A 13,781-nucleotide genomic window follows, 5' to 3' on the forward strand; every position below is an offset into this window, starting at 1 on the left:
CAGGGGCTTTCCCGCAGGAGCAGCAGCAGGCAGGCTGTCCCCCTCCGCACTGCCTGGGCGCCAGAACTGGACCAGCCTCGAGCAAGTGGAGCATAGTTCACCTTCTCCAGGAACGGGCCCTTTTAAGTGCTGCAGAGCCCAGCTCATTTGGGTCTCACTTCCCCTGAGAGGAGAACCGCAGACTGGCCCAGCTGCGGCTGCACGAGAGACTGCGTGGGCCAAGCCGCTTCCCCCAAGGCTGATGGGGCCAAAAATACATTTGATTTCCTGCCTCGATGTTATTGTCAAGATTGCCACTTGCTTCCTGAATTTCAGGATCACAGTTGACAAAAGCATATCACAGTCATTAGTCATAGGTGTATTTTTTTTCCAGAAAATTATTTATTTTACCCATTTTTCCCCTCCTCTACTTTGTTCTGCCATCTGGCAGCTACTACTTTTTATTGTAAAAACCATTTTGTTAAAAAAAATCATTTTGTTTTACCGCCTTGGTTTCGTTCCTCCTCGTTTCTGTGTCATGACTTATTAGCTCTAAATTGTCAGTAGGAAGTCACTAAGGAAAGTTGTAGGTGTTCCGCTTGGAAGGGCAGAATGTGCATCCAGCAGGTGCTCTGTAAATGTTGACTGGGCCAAGTAGTAGTTCCACCACGTCTGTATTTAGGACTAGCCTCTTGGTCTCTTTCTCAGGCCGATTTGAATCATCTTCACATGAAGCAACAATATGCATTTTTAAGATGATTTCTGTTCCCTGGGGTTTGGGCAAGGAAGCTACATGGGTGGCAGCCGGCCACATCCGGAGCCACGTGGTCCTGCCAGCTCAGCCTGCCGCTGTGGTCTGCACCAGGGAGGGCAGGCCAGCCCCGTCAGCGGGTGGGAGAGGCCCCACTCCCACTCCAGGGCATTTCCCAGGGCTTCCTCAGGAATCCGAGGCGTTCCTGCTTACTCCCTGGAGATGTGACTCATCCCAGGCCTTTGTGGGTGAGCAGTGAGTCAGTGGGGACTTCGCCTCTTTCCCACGTGGATTATTCAGGGCACAGTCCACGGATGAGAAAACCGGGGCACAGTGAGGTGTCAACAAGTTGTCCCAGGCCTGTGTGGTGAAGGGTCAGCAGTGAGGCCAAGACAGTACACCTGGCCAGGCTGACTCTAGGACCTGCGTTCTTTCATAACCTGCCTAAAACTTCATTTTTTACTTCATATAATTACGTTCATGCATACATTGTTTCTGAAAACCCAATTTAAAAAGGAGACTATAACTAGCCCTGGCCGGGCGGCTCAGCTGGTTGGAGCATCGTCCTGTGCACCAGAAAGGTCAAAGGTTCCATCCCAGGTCAGGGCACGTAGCTAGGCTGCGGGTTCAGTCCCCGGTCTGGGCATGTATGGGAGCAACCAGTCGATGTTTCTCTTTCTTATCGATGTTTCTCCTTCTCTCAAATCAATGAACATATCCTCGGTTGAAGACTAAAAAGGGGCGGGGCTACAACTAAACAGTCACAACATTGAGGCAAACCACAGGTGGCTAATTATCCAACCTCTTGAAAAATTATCCATTTTCTACTTAAAAATGATTGGAAACAGTTACTAGGCATAGACTCAAAATGACTTTGAAATGTCGGCTATAAATAATGTAGAAATGAGTGGCCTACCAAAATCTTCACACACTGAATGTGATGATTCTGCATCTGAAACTAGTGTGTGGGAGGGCCTGGCTCTGTACCTGGTGGGCTCTCCAAAACACCTGTGGAGTGATTAAATAAATGAAGGATTAAAGTGGGCCACCCTCCACAGCAGTTGTGGCAACTTCTCTGCCAGAGGTACAGTGCCTCTCTGCAAACGGAAGGCCCTTCTTGGCTGGGGGTGGGGGGTGGGGTGGGATTGACTTCTACCAGCACCATTCCGTCCTGCCCAGGTGGGCAGCAGTGAGGCTCTTGCCGAAAGCCAGCATGATCATGATCGATGAAGGTCCCTGGAATCCTTGGGTGAGACTCGCTGGGTGAAGAGACTATTACTCACACCTTCCGGCCGCTGCCTGCCTCCAGCACCTTTTCCCAGCGGCCCTCTCCCTGGGGCACCGAGCTCTTTCCCCCGGGGCACGTGGGCCCCGCCACACACATTCCGTTCACTGGCAGAAAGGCAGAGGTGAGAAAAACTTCCCTTCTGTCTCCACAAGCTGCTTCCAAATCCACAATCCTGGTGTGGCTGGTGGCTCTGGTGCTACCATTTCCTCTGGATAGAATGCCAGTCGACCAGAGTGGGCAGAGGGCCCCACGGTAGCCATTTCCATGGCGGCGTTTGCTTTGCGAGTTTGTTATTGCCTTAGAAAAGGTTCGAGGTCCTGGGCGTTGCTGATCAACAAGAACCAGGAAAACACACACGCCGCTGCTCTGTGGGGCTGTGCAATAAAAACTGTCACTTATTTCATCCTAGTTGTTTTTTTTAAACCCTCACCTGAGGATACATTTATTGATCTGAGAGAGGAACACCGATATGAGAGAGAAACATCAGTTGGCTGCCTCCCACACATGCTCCAACCAGGGACCAAACCCTCAACCTAGGCATGTGCCCTGATTGGGAATTGAACCCACAACCTTTTGGTGTACAGGACAATGCTCCAACCAACAGACCCTCCCAGCCAAGGCTGTGTTAGCTCTGCAAGCAAACTGCGTAGTGAGAGATTTGCTAGAGAAAGATGTGGCTTGGCAAAGATAACTGTGGATAGAAAATACCAGAAAATGTCTCAATGATTTGCATGTAAGAGGAAGAGACACTGGGTGGAACCTGCCTCCCCTATTTCTTCCCAAAGCTCCCAGGATGGGCAGAGGTGGTCCCAGTGCTGTGAGCTGTGGCCTGTGTAAGTTTAGGGCTATCCACACGGTGGCCAGCACCCGGCCCCCACTCCCCCGAGTCCCTCTCATACAACCGCCCATATAGGGCTGCTGTCACCAGACCAGAGGACAGTCTGCTCTTTCTCAGGAAATAGTGGTCGTTCTCCCAGCCGAGCCGGTCAGGGGTCTCCAGGGTCATGCCTGAGGTCAGTAACAGAGGGAAGATATAGGGAGTGCTGAAGTTCCCCCACAGGTGGAAGTCAAACATCCCCGTGGCCTCTGTGATCTCCTGCCCGCAGGTGTCAAAGCCGAGACCCCCACACTTGACCAGGGCGCAGACTTGCACATAGTAAGTGCCGTGCACGGTGTGAAGGCCATCAAAGACCCCCAGGGCATACAGCTCTTCGGACAAAGTGGGCCTCTGGTACAGTAAGTAACAGCAGAGGCCGTTGGCACAGACTCGGAGAGAGCCTTCCTTTTCCCAGACGGGGACCAGGGTGAAATTGTCATACATCATCTCGGAGTGAAACGTGGGAGGAGCGTTCATGTTCCATCTGGTGGCTCCGTCACAGAGGACTTCCTGAGAATCCCTCTCGCAATATGGGTCGCCTGCCAAGATTTTTAAAAATTTACTATGGGATGGGTCCACTGTATCTGTGGCGTTCTCTGTCCCAACGAGACGCTGTGGGTTTCTGGCTACCTGGGCAATTATAAGGTGGCCCGTGACATGTTCCATGTCGTGGTGCCAAACGGACTTCAGGGGCGAGTGTATGCCACTTCCGGTCATGCCCAAGGACGGCTGGTGGATGTTGGCAGCCAGGAAGTTGACGCCAAAGGCCATGGCGAAAGCACTCTGAATCTGAATAGCCGCCAGCAGCGGGAGCTGGTTCATCCAGGCGGCCGGGAACACGATGTGCTTCACCTCGGGGTCTCTGAGCAGCGAGACGGCGGGCTGGAAGAACAGCACGTCAAAGCAGGTGAAGACGCCGAACTTGCCAGCAAAAGGGGTATCGAAGGTAACGTGATCCGCCTGGAAAGGGGTGTCAAAGGCCGCCTCGAAGTAGAGGTTGTACTTGCGGTAGCGGTCTACGAGGGTTCCATTGCTGCTGAACACGACGTCTGTGTTAAACTGGTATCTTCCATCCACGGGGCAGCGGGGGTCACTGCTCTGACATGGCTGCTTCGTCCCGAGATTGGCGACCAGGAACATGCGCCCCCTCGCGGCCATGCAGCTCAGGCGCTGGAGGACCTAGAGGGGAATAAGGAATAAATAAATGTGTTTAAGTAAATGGCTTTTTAAGATCCTGCGTTTTGCCTTATAATTTTAAGGTAGAAAAGGAGCTATACTGTGCCCATAATACATAAATAGCTATCGTAAATCCAGTAAAAAGCAACCACTGCTGAAAATGTTATAGGATATGAAGATCTCACAGAATAAATAAATACAAATGGCCAAGAAACATCTGAGAAGATGGTCAACCGTATTAGTTCTAAGGAAATGCAAATCAAAATAGTGATGAGCTATATTTTTCACCGTCATAATATTGGCAAAACTTCAAAAGATTATTCAACTTTTACACTGACCAAACGCAGGGAGTATATATATATACGCTGGGAGTATAAAGTGAACTCAAAATCTTTTAAAGGGAAAACTTGGTACTCTTTAAAATAATTTAGGAAGAGGCTGGGGGTGTGGAGGGTTTGAGCAGAAATGAAAGAGGCGCTCATGGATGCGGACAGAGGTCTTGAGCGCTGGGCTCATGAACAGATGATGTAGTATCTCTAGTCCCTTGGTTTTTAACCTTCACTGTGCATTTAAATCAGATGAGGGACTTCTGGGGGTCGGGGTGGGGGAGGTGGTGGTGGGTGAAGGGGGGATAAGTGGTGAAGGAAGGAGACTTGACTTGGGTGAACACACCACACAGGGTACAGGTAGTGTGTTGTGGAACTGTGCACCTGAAATCTGTATAATTTTGTTAACCAATGTCACCCCGCTAAATTCAATTAAAAAATTTTTAAATGTGCTTATCCTTCTGCTAAGAAATTCCATTTCTAGGAATCTCACCTGATAGAAAAACTTAGACATTTCACAAAACTATGTGCACAAGGATATTCATTGAGACACTGTTTATAACAGCGAGAGTCAAACAAAGAACAAGCGTCTAGCATGCTGACAGAGAGGGTGTCGACTATAACATGCACAGAAAAGGGGAGATGTACTTGGGGCACGTCAAATCGCTGACGGCAGTTTCTCTAGCAGGGAAGCAGTACGAGGGCTGGGGGTGGTGGCAGTGGCTTTCATTTCCTTTTTGTCTGTTCCACAAGCACGTATCCATGCACTTCTTGTGCAGCTAATGAACGGAACCACCCACAGGCGAGAACACGCCTCGTACATCAGACGTTCTTTAACGGGTGCACGTGGCACGCACAGCGCGGGTTTCATTTTTAGGACCTCAGGCCACCCTTTCAGTTTCACTTAACATGTCTTGGCTCTTGGGCCCTGGCTCGGTTCATCTCTGGTGCCTTCGGCCCACCGAGGAGGAAGTCTGGGGCGCTCACACACCTCCGTGTCGTCGAATCGACGGGGCTCCAGGCACGGGTTCCACCTGACCACCCGGGGAGACGGCATGAAGTCCAAAAAGGGGTAAATGGATGTTCTCGTAAAGTTGAATCCATGGATGCCGTCTTCCGGAAACACTATAATCTGTACACCCTGCAAGTGGAAAACATCAAAGTATGTTGTCAGAGAGTGGGAAGTACCACTTCATTCATGCATTCATTCATTCATTCATTCATCTGGGAGCCATCAAGCAACTCCTGTGTACCAGGACCAGAGGCTAAAAAACGGCAGCAGAACTCTCATCGGGGATCTTAACTGGGGGAGGCCGTCTCCCATGGCCTAATTCTGAGGGAACAAAGACAGGGATGACCATGTGCCTGGGGGCATGTCCAGGGAAGGAGGCTGAAGGGGGCAGGAGTTTGCCAAGCAAACGGTCAGGGGTATGGAGTTCTTGGTGGTGCAGTGGGAGACAGGGCCACTTGGAAGAGGTCTTGAGTGCCGGGCTCATGAACAGATGATGTAGTATCTCTAGTCCCTTGGTTTTTAACCTTCACTGTGCATTTAAATCAGATGAGGGACTTCTGAAAAAACAAACAAACAAACAAACAAACAAAAAAAACCACGCCTTGCGCAGGACCAATGCTGGGGCCACCCCTGGAAAGCTGCTTCAATGGACTGTGGGCGGAGCCCTGGCAGCAGCGTTTGTTTAAACATCCCCAGTGATTCTAATGTGCAGCTAAGGTTGGTGCCCACTGGGCTGATGCTGACAGCAGCACAGAAACAAGGGCCTGCTCTAACGTGCAATTCTCCACCTGGGAATTAGGAGGCTCCCTTCAGAATCCTGACCACACCACAGGCCTTACTCCGCACCTGGAGACACCTGGGCTCCCTGTGCTGTCCGCAGCAACCCAAGAAAACCCAAACAGGGCAGCCCTCGGCTTTCAGCGCCCGAGCCTCAAGCGCCTGCCATTCTCCACTTGCATGGCTTCAAGCGCGAGCCTGAGACATTGGCCCAAAGTGCAAGGGGAGGAGGAGGGCAGAGACGGCATGAGTAATCTAAAATAACGGGCAATGTGAGTCACTTATTTCTGGAATGCACGGAAAACTTTCTGTATAACTTTTTTTTCCGGTTATAAAAGCTTCAAAAATTTAACTGTAGAAAACCTGGAGACCAGAAAATATAAAGGAAGAATTCATAATCCTGAGACATAAGATACTTATTGCTAATATCCTATTTTCGCTCTCTTTCTCTATTATCTAAATATACATTTTTCCATCTTGACTTTCTTACTACATAAAACATCAAGATTACAAAGATACCTTCAAAAATGTACTCTGTGACGGCCATATTTAAGGGGACACCACACTTTCTTCCCTGTCACCAAACAGGTGAACAGTTACCCACTTGTTATAAAAAGAAAACCGCGGCGACCATCTGCATCAGGGTGTTCGGAGCACTCACTTCGTGATGAGTGCTGCGCACAGACCTTTGTTTGGCTCTCTGATTACGTCCTTGGAATAAAGTCTTAAGAGTGCAAGCACTGGGCCAAGGGTATAAGCTGCATGCTCTTAACATACACTGCCGAACGGCTTTCCAGAAAGACCACCCGCGGACGGCCCCTGCGGCAGAGGGGGAGAGTGCCGTCTGCAGCACCCTGTAAAGGAAACTTTTCGCAAACTTGGAAGTACAGCAAGACGAAGAGCGGACGCCTTTCCCAGGCAGACTCGGGTGCTAATGAACCTCGCTCAAAGACCACTCGTCTAGGGAACCTACCCCGGTGCGACTCTGCTGTTGAACAGAATGTTACCCTAGTGATTACAATCGTACTGCCCTGTAGCACACCTATTGACAGATTCATTTCAATGCTCATCTCCCTGATGGACACTCTCTATTTTCTATTGAACCTTTCTGGTTCCTTCATAAATCAACGGGTTAAAGAAAAGCTTGGACACATGTTCATTCCATCTTTGTATTTGGCAATTACACTTGGATAATTTCCTTTTGTAAAAACAAAACTCTGAGAGTGCTGAATGGTTTTTTTTTAATAGAAAATGACATTTAAGTTATATATAAACATTAGGTTAATATCACCATTGAACTGGATTTCCTGAACACATATCTGCCAGGAGTGAGCAGAGGAACCCAACCTGAGCTGGGGCAGAACTTCGGGTCTGAGGCGACTGCCAGTCCTTTCCAGGAAATTCCGGGAAGGACCCCTCCTGATAGAAGACGTGAGCAGTTTTCTGATAAACCCAGGGAGGGCGAGAGCTCCCGAGGAATCACGGCTGCCAGCCCAGGGGACTGAGCAGGGCAGTGTCTGTGAGTGGGACTCCTTTCTTCCCTGCAAAGCCGCTACCAAGAGAGAACTATTTCAATTGGCTTGTTCAGGGACCGCAACACTTATCACAAGTTTGATATAAAACTCTGACACATGCTTTACCTCAATTTGTCTTACAAGTTGCTTTAACATATATAACGACATAGGGCAGTGAGGTATCTATAAACAATAAATGCACTCAGATTTGCCCCGGCTAGTGTGGCTTATTTGGTTGGCTGTTGCCCCATAAATTGAAACATCACAGGTTCGACTCCTGGTCAGGGCACAAGGCTAGGTTGTGGGTTTGGTCCCTGGTCATGGTGCATATGAGAGGCAACCAATCAATGTTTCTCTCTCTCTCCCTCCCCTCCCCCTCTCTAAAGTCAATAAGCATGTCCTTCAGTGAGAATTTAAAAAAAATGGTCAAGAAGAAACTAGATGTCAGTTTGGGAACAGAAGAGAGGAGTGTTATCCATCCGGAGGAGCTGGAGCAGGTCTTTGCACCCTTATGCACCTTCCCACACCAGTTGTGTGTGCGTGTGCGTGTGTGTGTGCGCGCCTTCTAGGCTAGAATGTTTGAACGTAGCCACAGATAGCGGCTGTCCAGGCAATCCTGTCCACCCTGACCAGAGACATGGGCAGTTTGGGGCAGGACCTGTTAGCAGGACTGGTTCTGCCCTCGAAGCTCCTGGACACGGGGAGGTTCTGCTCATAAGGAGGCAGAGCAGAGCAGGGCTTCCTCCAACGGCTGGGCTCGCTCACCCGACCACCGGGGTTAGAGCCCAAACTTCCCTTTGGTTACAGGTTTCCCCAAAGGGCACTTTCTTACAGTAACATCTGGCAGCGACACTTCCTCCTCTGCCCCGCCCTTCCTGGCAGGAGCTGGAAACACGGCTGAGCAGGAAGCCTACACAAAGGCCTGCACCGACCTCCCTTTGTTCCTTCGGGCCCAGTCCTCTCTGAACTGAGTTCTCAAGACTGTTCGCCGTCTGGCACTGAGACCGGAAGCGAGCCCCAAATCATCTCAAGGCAGCAAACAGCAGTTCTGTGGGTGCCGCTGCTTCAGTCTGACGCAGGATGCCTCAGAGAGAATGACAGGCCGTCATGCCTGGTGGGTTTCAGACGTTCTGCACGTCAGAAGCCACTGGGAGGCCAGCGGTTGGAGTGCGGCCGCCAGAGGGTGATGTGGGCGGAGCAGGGACGGAGGACTGGGTGGGGTAGGCGCTCTGTACTGAGGGCCAGTGATGATGTTGTGATATTTATTTCCAGCTACTGAAATCTGAATCTGAGTGAATTGTCCCTATTTCTGATGATGTCAGTTTTGCAAAGAGACATACTCACAGTGACCAAAGCTTCCTTTCTTTCCATGTGTATCTCTAAGAGACAGACTCGACTGATTTTGTATATAAATACCAAGAACAATTTACCTGGTACCAAATGCATACCCCAGCGTGGCCCCTGTGACCCTCACCCCGCACCATTCCCAAATGTTCCGGAACTTGTCCCTGGTGTGTGATCCCTCCCTGGTCCTGGCTGTGCTCAGCAGACCCCAGTGAAGGGTTCTGTGTGTTTGGGCCTCATTCCTTTGTCTTTTTCCTACTCTGTTCCCGGCCTTCGCTGATTTCTAGCGTTTCCTCTGTAGTCTCAGTCTGAGTTTGATTCAATTCCCTGGAAATAAAAAGTATGTTGTATATACCAAAAAAATAAAATAAAATAAAACCCCAATGCCCAGCCCATAGCCCATCCCACTGTGCAGGAATGGAGCGTGGGGTGCAGGCACCCACATGTGTTTACAACTGGCCACGCGATTCCTCCACGCAGCCACATCGGAGAACCAGGGATCCAGCCCTGGCTCCTCAGACTCAAACTGAAAGGCATCACCGGGGATCTTACGAAAATGTAAGTCTGATTCGGCAGGCCTGGGGCTGGGCCCTCGTTCTGCATTTCTCCCCAGCTCGGACGGGCTGCTGAGGCTGCTGGGCCACGGACCCCTCCCTGAGCAGCGACACTCCGGCCAACTCGCTACTTCAGCTCGGCCTTGCCAACCGCACTGATGTTCCACTGGGGCTGCAGGAACCCCTGACCCGGGGCTAACGGGCGATCTCCCCCTTCTGCATGCAGGACAAGCCCGGGCTTTAACCCAGGAGCCCCAGGAGCGCGTCTTGCCTTTCGGGCGGCAGTCATCACTTGCTCTTCATAGATGTCGAGGTTCTGGTTCATCAGCTCCAAGGCCTGCCTGCGGCTGACGAGAGCTAGAGGGTCCGGACTCTGGATCAGCTGGTGCTCGTACACTGCGGCCACGTAATAGCCAGTGTTGCGGCTTTCAGCCACGCTGCGCTCCCCCGTGTGGACTCCCAGGGCCGCCGCATAACAGCCGCAGAGGAGAAGGGCGAGGGGCTGGCTGGCTCCAGACATCGCGCGGACCGTAAATCTGGAATGTAACAAGGCAGGGGAAACAGCTGAATAAAGACTCCTGCCAAGAATTTAACTTTTGCAACTGTGATTTATTAATTCCCAGCAATTAAACTCGGCCGCCGTGGTGCTGCTGCTCAAAGAGCTTGTTTCATGTTCCTAATAAAAGGGTATGTGTTTCTCTCCAAACACGTAGCTGTGTTTAAAACGGCTCACTGTGTTAATAGCCCAGTTTGAGAACATTTCCAAAACAGACCCAGTGTTTGCGTCACCAGTCTCTTCTCTAGCTGCACACTCACGTTCCGGGCAACACTGATTATTCCGATGGTTTTACATAATTCTGTGACCTATTCCGCCTCCCACGACCGGCCCTCTGTGCACGCACACACACTGCAGGTCACTCACACGCCCGAGCTGCCACTCCTGTGCCCCTAATGACACGGCCTGGCTTTCCTGGTCGTAGAAACTGGGTGGATTAAAGCTCTCCCTGCATTTCTTGGGTCAGTCACGAGCATACGGGGTAAGGCTCCCTTTACTCAAAGCAACATTCTTTATTTGGTGCCGAGAAACTGTCGGCTTCCACTTGAACGCCAGGATCGACTCTGTTATAAACAGATAAAAAGACGACTCCCAACCAAAGCACCCCTTGTTTTCCTCTTTGAACTTGACCATCACCACTGCCCATCACCACTTCTCAAACTCCGTCTCTGCGACTCCAAAACTCGTGCTAGAAAGCATACTCATTTGGAAAGAAAGTCCTTTAGCAGTGATAACATGGAATTTCCTAGAAATTAAACTAAAATTTTCTACCAAGTAAACCCAGCTTTGGAGCTCCCACCATGAGATTAGAAGTAAATTATGTCACTTACAAGGGCACTTCTGACTGCCTTCCCCCCTCCTGTGAACAGGAATTTTTATTTCTAATCGTGTGTGTTACTGAGTATTTCAGAGCGAAGAGTCCGATTCTGCCCCAGCACCAGCCTGGCCTCCCAGCTGAAGCCCCTCCTGGGGCCCAGATCAGCCTGGCGTGCGCCTTGTGCAGAGGCGCTGGGGCTGACCCACTGCCTGGGAACCGGGACTAAACACCCAGAGAACAAAGACAAGTCGAGGAATCACACTGCTGCTCCTTAAAAAGGAAAATGACACCCTGCCCAAGTCTGACTCATAACTCCTGGGTTTGCACTTCAAAACTAAATTTTCCTGGCTACGCATTTCTTTTTCTTGTTTCTTCTCAGAAGTTCCAGAAACGAAAGTAACCATCATTATTTTCAGCAACTTTCCCCAGGGGATAAATGTACTGTCCACACAGCAAACCCCAGGGTTGTTGCCATTCATCGGAGGAACTGTCAACAATGTTTCCAGATTAGAACAAGGGGCCTTTGACTGAGCAGTCATGAGTTTTTGAGTAGAAACAAAAGTATACTTGATAAGCTTTCTTATCTGAATTTTGCCTCCGAAGACCAACCAGCAAGGAATAATTTTAAAAGTCTCAAAGTCTATTTTCCGTTCCATCTCTGCTTTCCTAAAGATGACAATGGGGAGTGGCTTGGGGGGGGGCGGATCTTTCATTCTCAAAGTCACAGTCACAGTATTTCTACAGTATCAGGCATTGGCCTTACTAGGCAGTGGGGAAACTGAGGCTGGGGTTGGGGTGGTGCCGGGAAGGGCCAGGAGGTGTTCCAACCAACACCCAGTGGCAGCAGGTTAGGAGTCCCCAGGGCCCAGGCTGGCGATCACAGCAGCCCGCTTGTTCAACTGAGAGCCGCACAGCCCCGATCCGGGAGCACAGGCCATTTGTTTAACTCTCACAGACTTGCAAGCCAGCAAAACAAGGGAACGGTGGCAACAGCAAGATATCACATTGCTTTCTATCTTGAGAAAATAAAATTTAGCCTATTTACAAAAGGAGCTGGGGAGGAGAGCTGTGAGTGGCAATCATTTGTGCGTGAACAGGGGTGGGTTGATAATAAGAGGTTATGCAGCTTCCACCAGGTATTCATGCTTGAAAGAAGCGGGCTTAATGAGGAAGGTGAGAATGAGTAATCACATTAAAAATAGGAGTAACAGTTTGTCCTTCTGAAGAGTGGGGAAATGGCACCTATTTTAACCAAATTTGCAAATGCTTGCTTTCCCTCTGCATCTGGCGCTACACAACTGCCTGGGGGGTGGGGGGGACTAGGTCGAGACAAGGACTCTGAAGGGCACGGTAGGCAGAAGAGTAGGGGACAGTGTCCGGTGGTTACCAGGTGCTGGCCCCTGATGCCATGCACAGCCGGGTGTGGGGGTTTCCTGGGAACAAGGGGGTTCTGCAAAGTCATGAAGTTCTTGGAGATTTAGCAACTGACCCACCTTCAGAGCTGGCCAAGACCTGGACCATAAACAAAACGGTCACCAGAAGCGTGTGCTGGTGTCTAAAGGTAGCGAGGCCCCCTCTTGCACTGGAGGGCACTTGATGGGTGAGACGAAACCTCAGGACGGGCCCAGCACGAATGCAGCAGGGAGGTGACATGTGCTTCCACACCCTGCTTGACATGCTCTGCTCACTGCAGCCCTCGGGGAAGGGGGCACCAGCTGTGGGGCGCTCTGAATCCCACTGGCAGGAAACGGCAGGGCCAGGACGGCTCACTTCAGACATCCACGGATACCCAAGTGTGTGCTGGACACGGGTGTAGGCGTCAGGGAGACAGCGTGGGTACGCCCAGCCCTTGCTCAAGGAGCGCCCACTCCAGATGTAAGGAAAGGCGGATGACCACAGTCTAATAAATACGTAGTATGTCAAACAGTGATGAACGCAGAGGACAAATGAAGACGGGGGAGTGGGAGGGAGGGCCTGGCCTGAATGAGGGACAATTTTAAACAGTAGGGTTGGGGAAGGCCTCAAGGAGAAGGCGATGTCTGGGGAAGGCGAGAGAGGAAGCCGTCTGGGTGCCTGGGGAAGAGTGTCCCATGCAGAGGAAATGGCTCAGTCCACCTGCATGGACGCTTCCCAGGTGGGTTCAAGACACAGCAAGGAAAGTAGCTGACTGGAGCCCGGGGGCCAGGGGAAGGTGGCAGACAATGAAGTCAGACGGAGAAATCACAGGGGACCCCGCCCTGGCCTCCGCACACCTCCCTGCAGTTGCCACTATCCTCTTCCTTCTCATCTCGTTAGAGCCACCGGTGAAATCCAGTTAAAGCCTGCATCAATCACGACAACCTCGACACTCCTGTGCTCAGAATCTCCCAATGACTCCCGCTGCATATGGAGTAAAACCTGAGAAAAAGCCTGAGACCTTGTTGTGGGCCAAGAGGAAGAGCCAGTAGACAGGAACTCACAGCCGGGTGGGAAGAGAACGCCCGGAGCGGCATCCTTAGCAAGCATCCTGATCTTTTATGGCGCTACAGAAGCCTCTGTTTCTCATTTCAGAAGAAAAACATGTTCCCCCGACACTAATCCTATCAGGAAGCCTCTTGCGTTCTATGAGGAAAAGACATCAAAGTCTAAACTACATGGGAATCTGTTTTGCGGAAACTTGGTTAACATGTCAATCACCAGGTTATTTTTACGCCCAGGGAACTTTTTTCCCCACCTTGTTAAATGATTCATCTTGGCAATTAGCTGTGTTTCCTTCCTAGCCACGCTGGTACAATAGTGTCTTCTGCAGTGAAATGAAAGGATTATTATTA

At 50.7% G+C, this 13,781-nt stretch overlaps 1 protein-coding gene across 3 annotated transcripts in view; it reads right to left on the minus strand.

Moving 5' to 3' along the window:
- Window positions 1-361: 361 nt before the first annotated feature.
- Window positions 362-13,781, minus strand: part of BTD (biotinidase) — a 31,803-nt gene continuing 18,383 nt past the window's right edge. For all 3 annotated transcript variants that reach the window (XM_028518912.2, XM_036030620.1, XM_028518913.2), the window contains exons 2-4: window positions 9,870-10,134; window positions 5,389-5,538; window positions 362-4,074 (exon numbers count right to left, since the gene is read on the minus strand). In XM_028518912.2, coding sequence (XP_028374713.1) covers window positions 2,788-4,074; window positions 5,389-5,538; window positions 9,870-10,118 — 1,686 coding nt within the window. In that variant the 5' untranslated portion in view covers window positions 10,119-10,134 and the 3' untranslated portion in view covers window positions 362-2,787. The remainder of the gene's footprint in view (window positions 4,075-5,388; window positions 5,539-9,869; window positions 10,135-13,781) is intronic.

Source organism: Phyllostomus discolor, chromosome 7, assembly GCF_004126475.2.
Source record: "Phyllostomus discolor isolate MPI-MPIP mPhyDis1 chromosome 7, mPhyDis1.pri.v3, whole genome shotgun sequence".
Taxonomy (NCBI): domain Eukaryota; kingdom Metazoa; phylum Chordata; class Mammalia; order Chiroptera; family Phyllostomidae; genus Phyllostomus; species Phyllostomus discolor.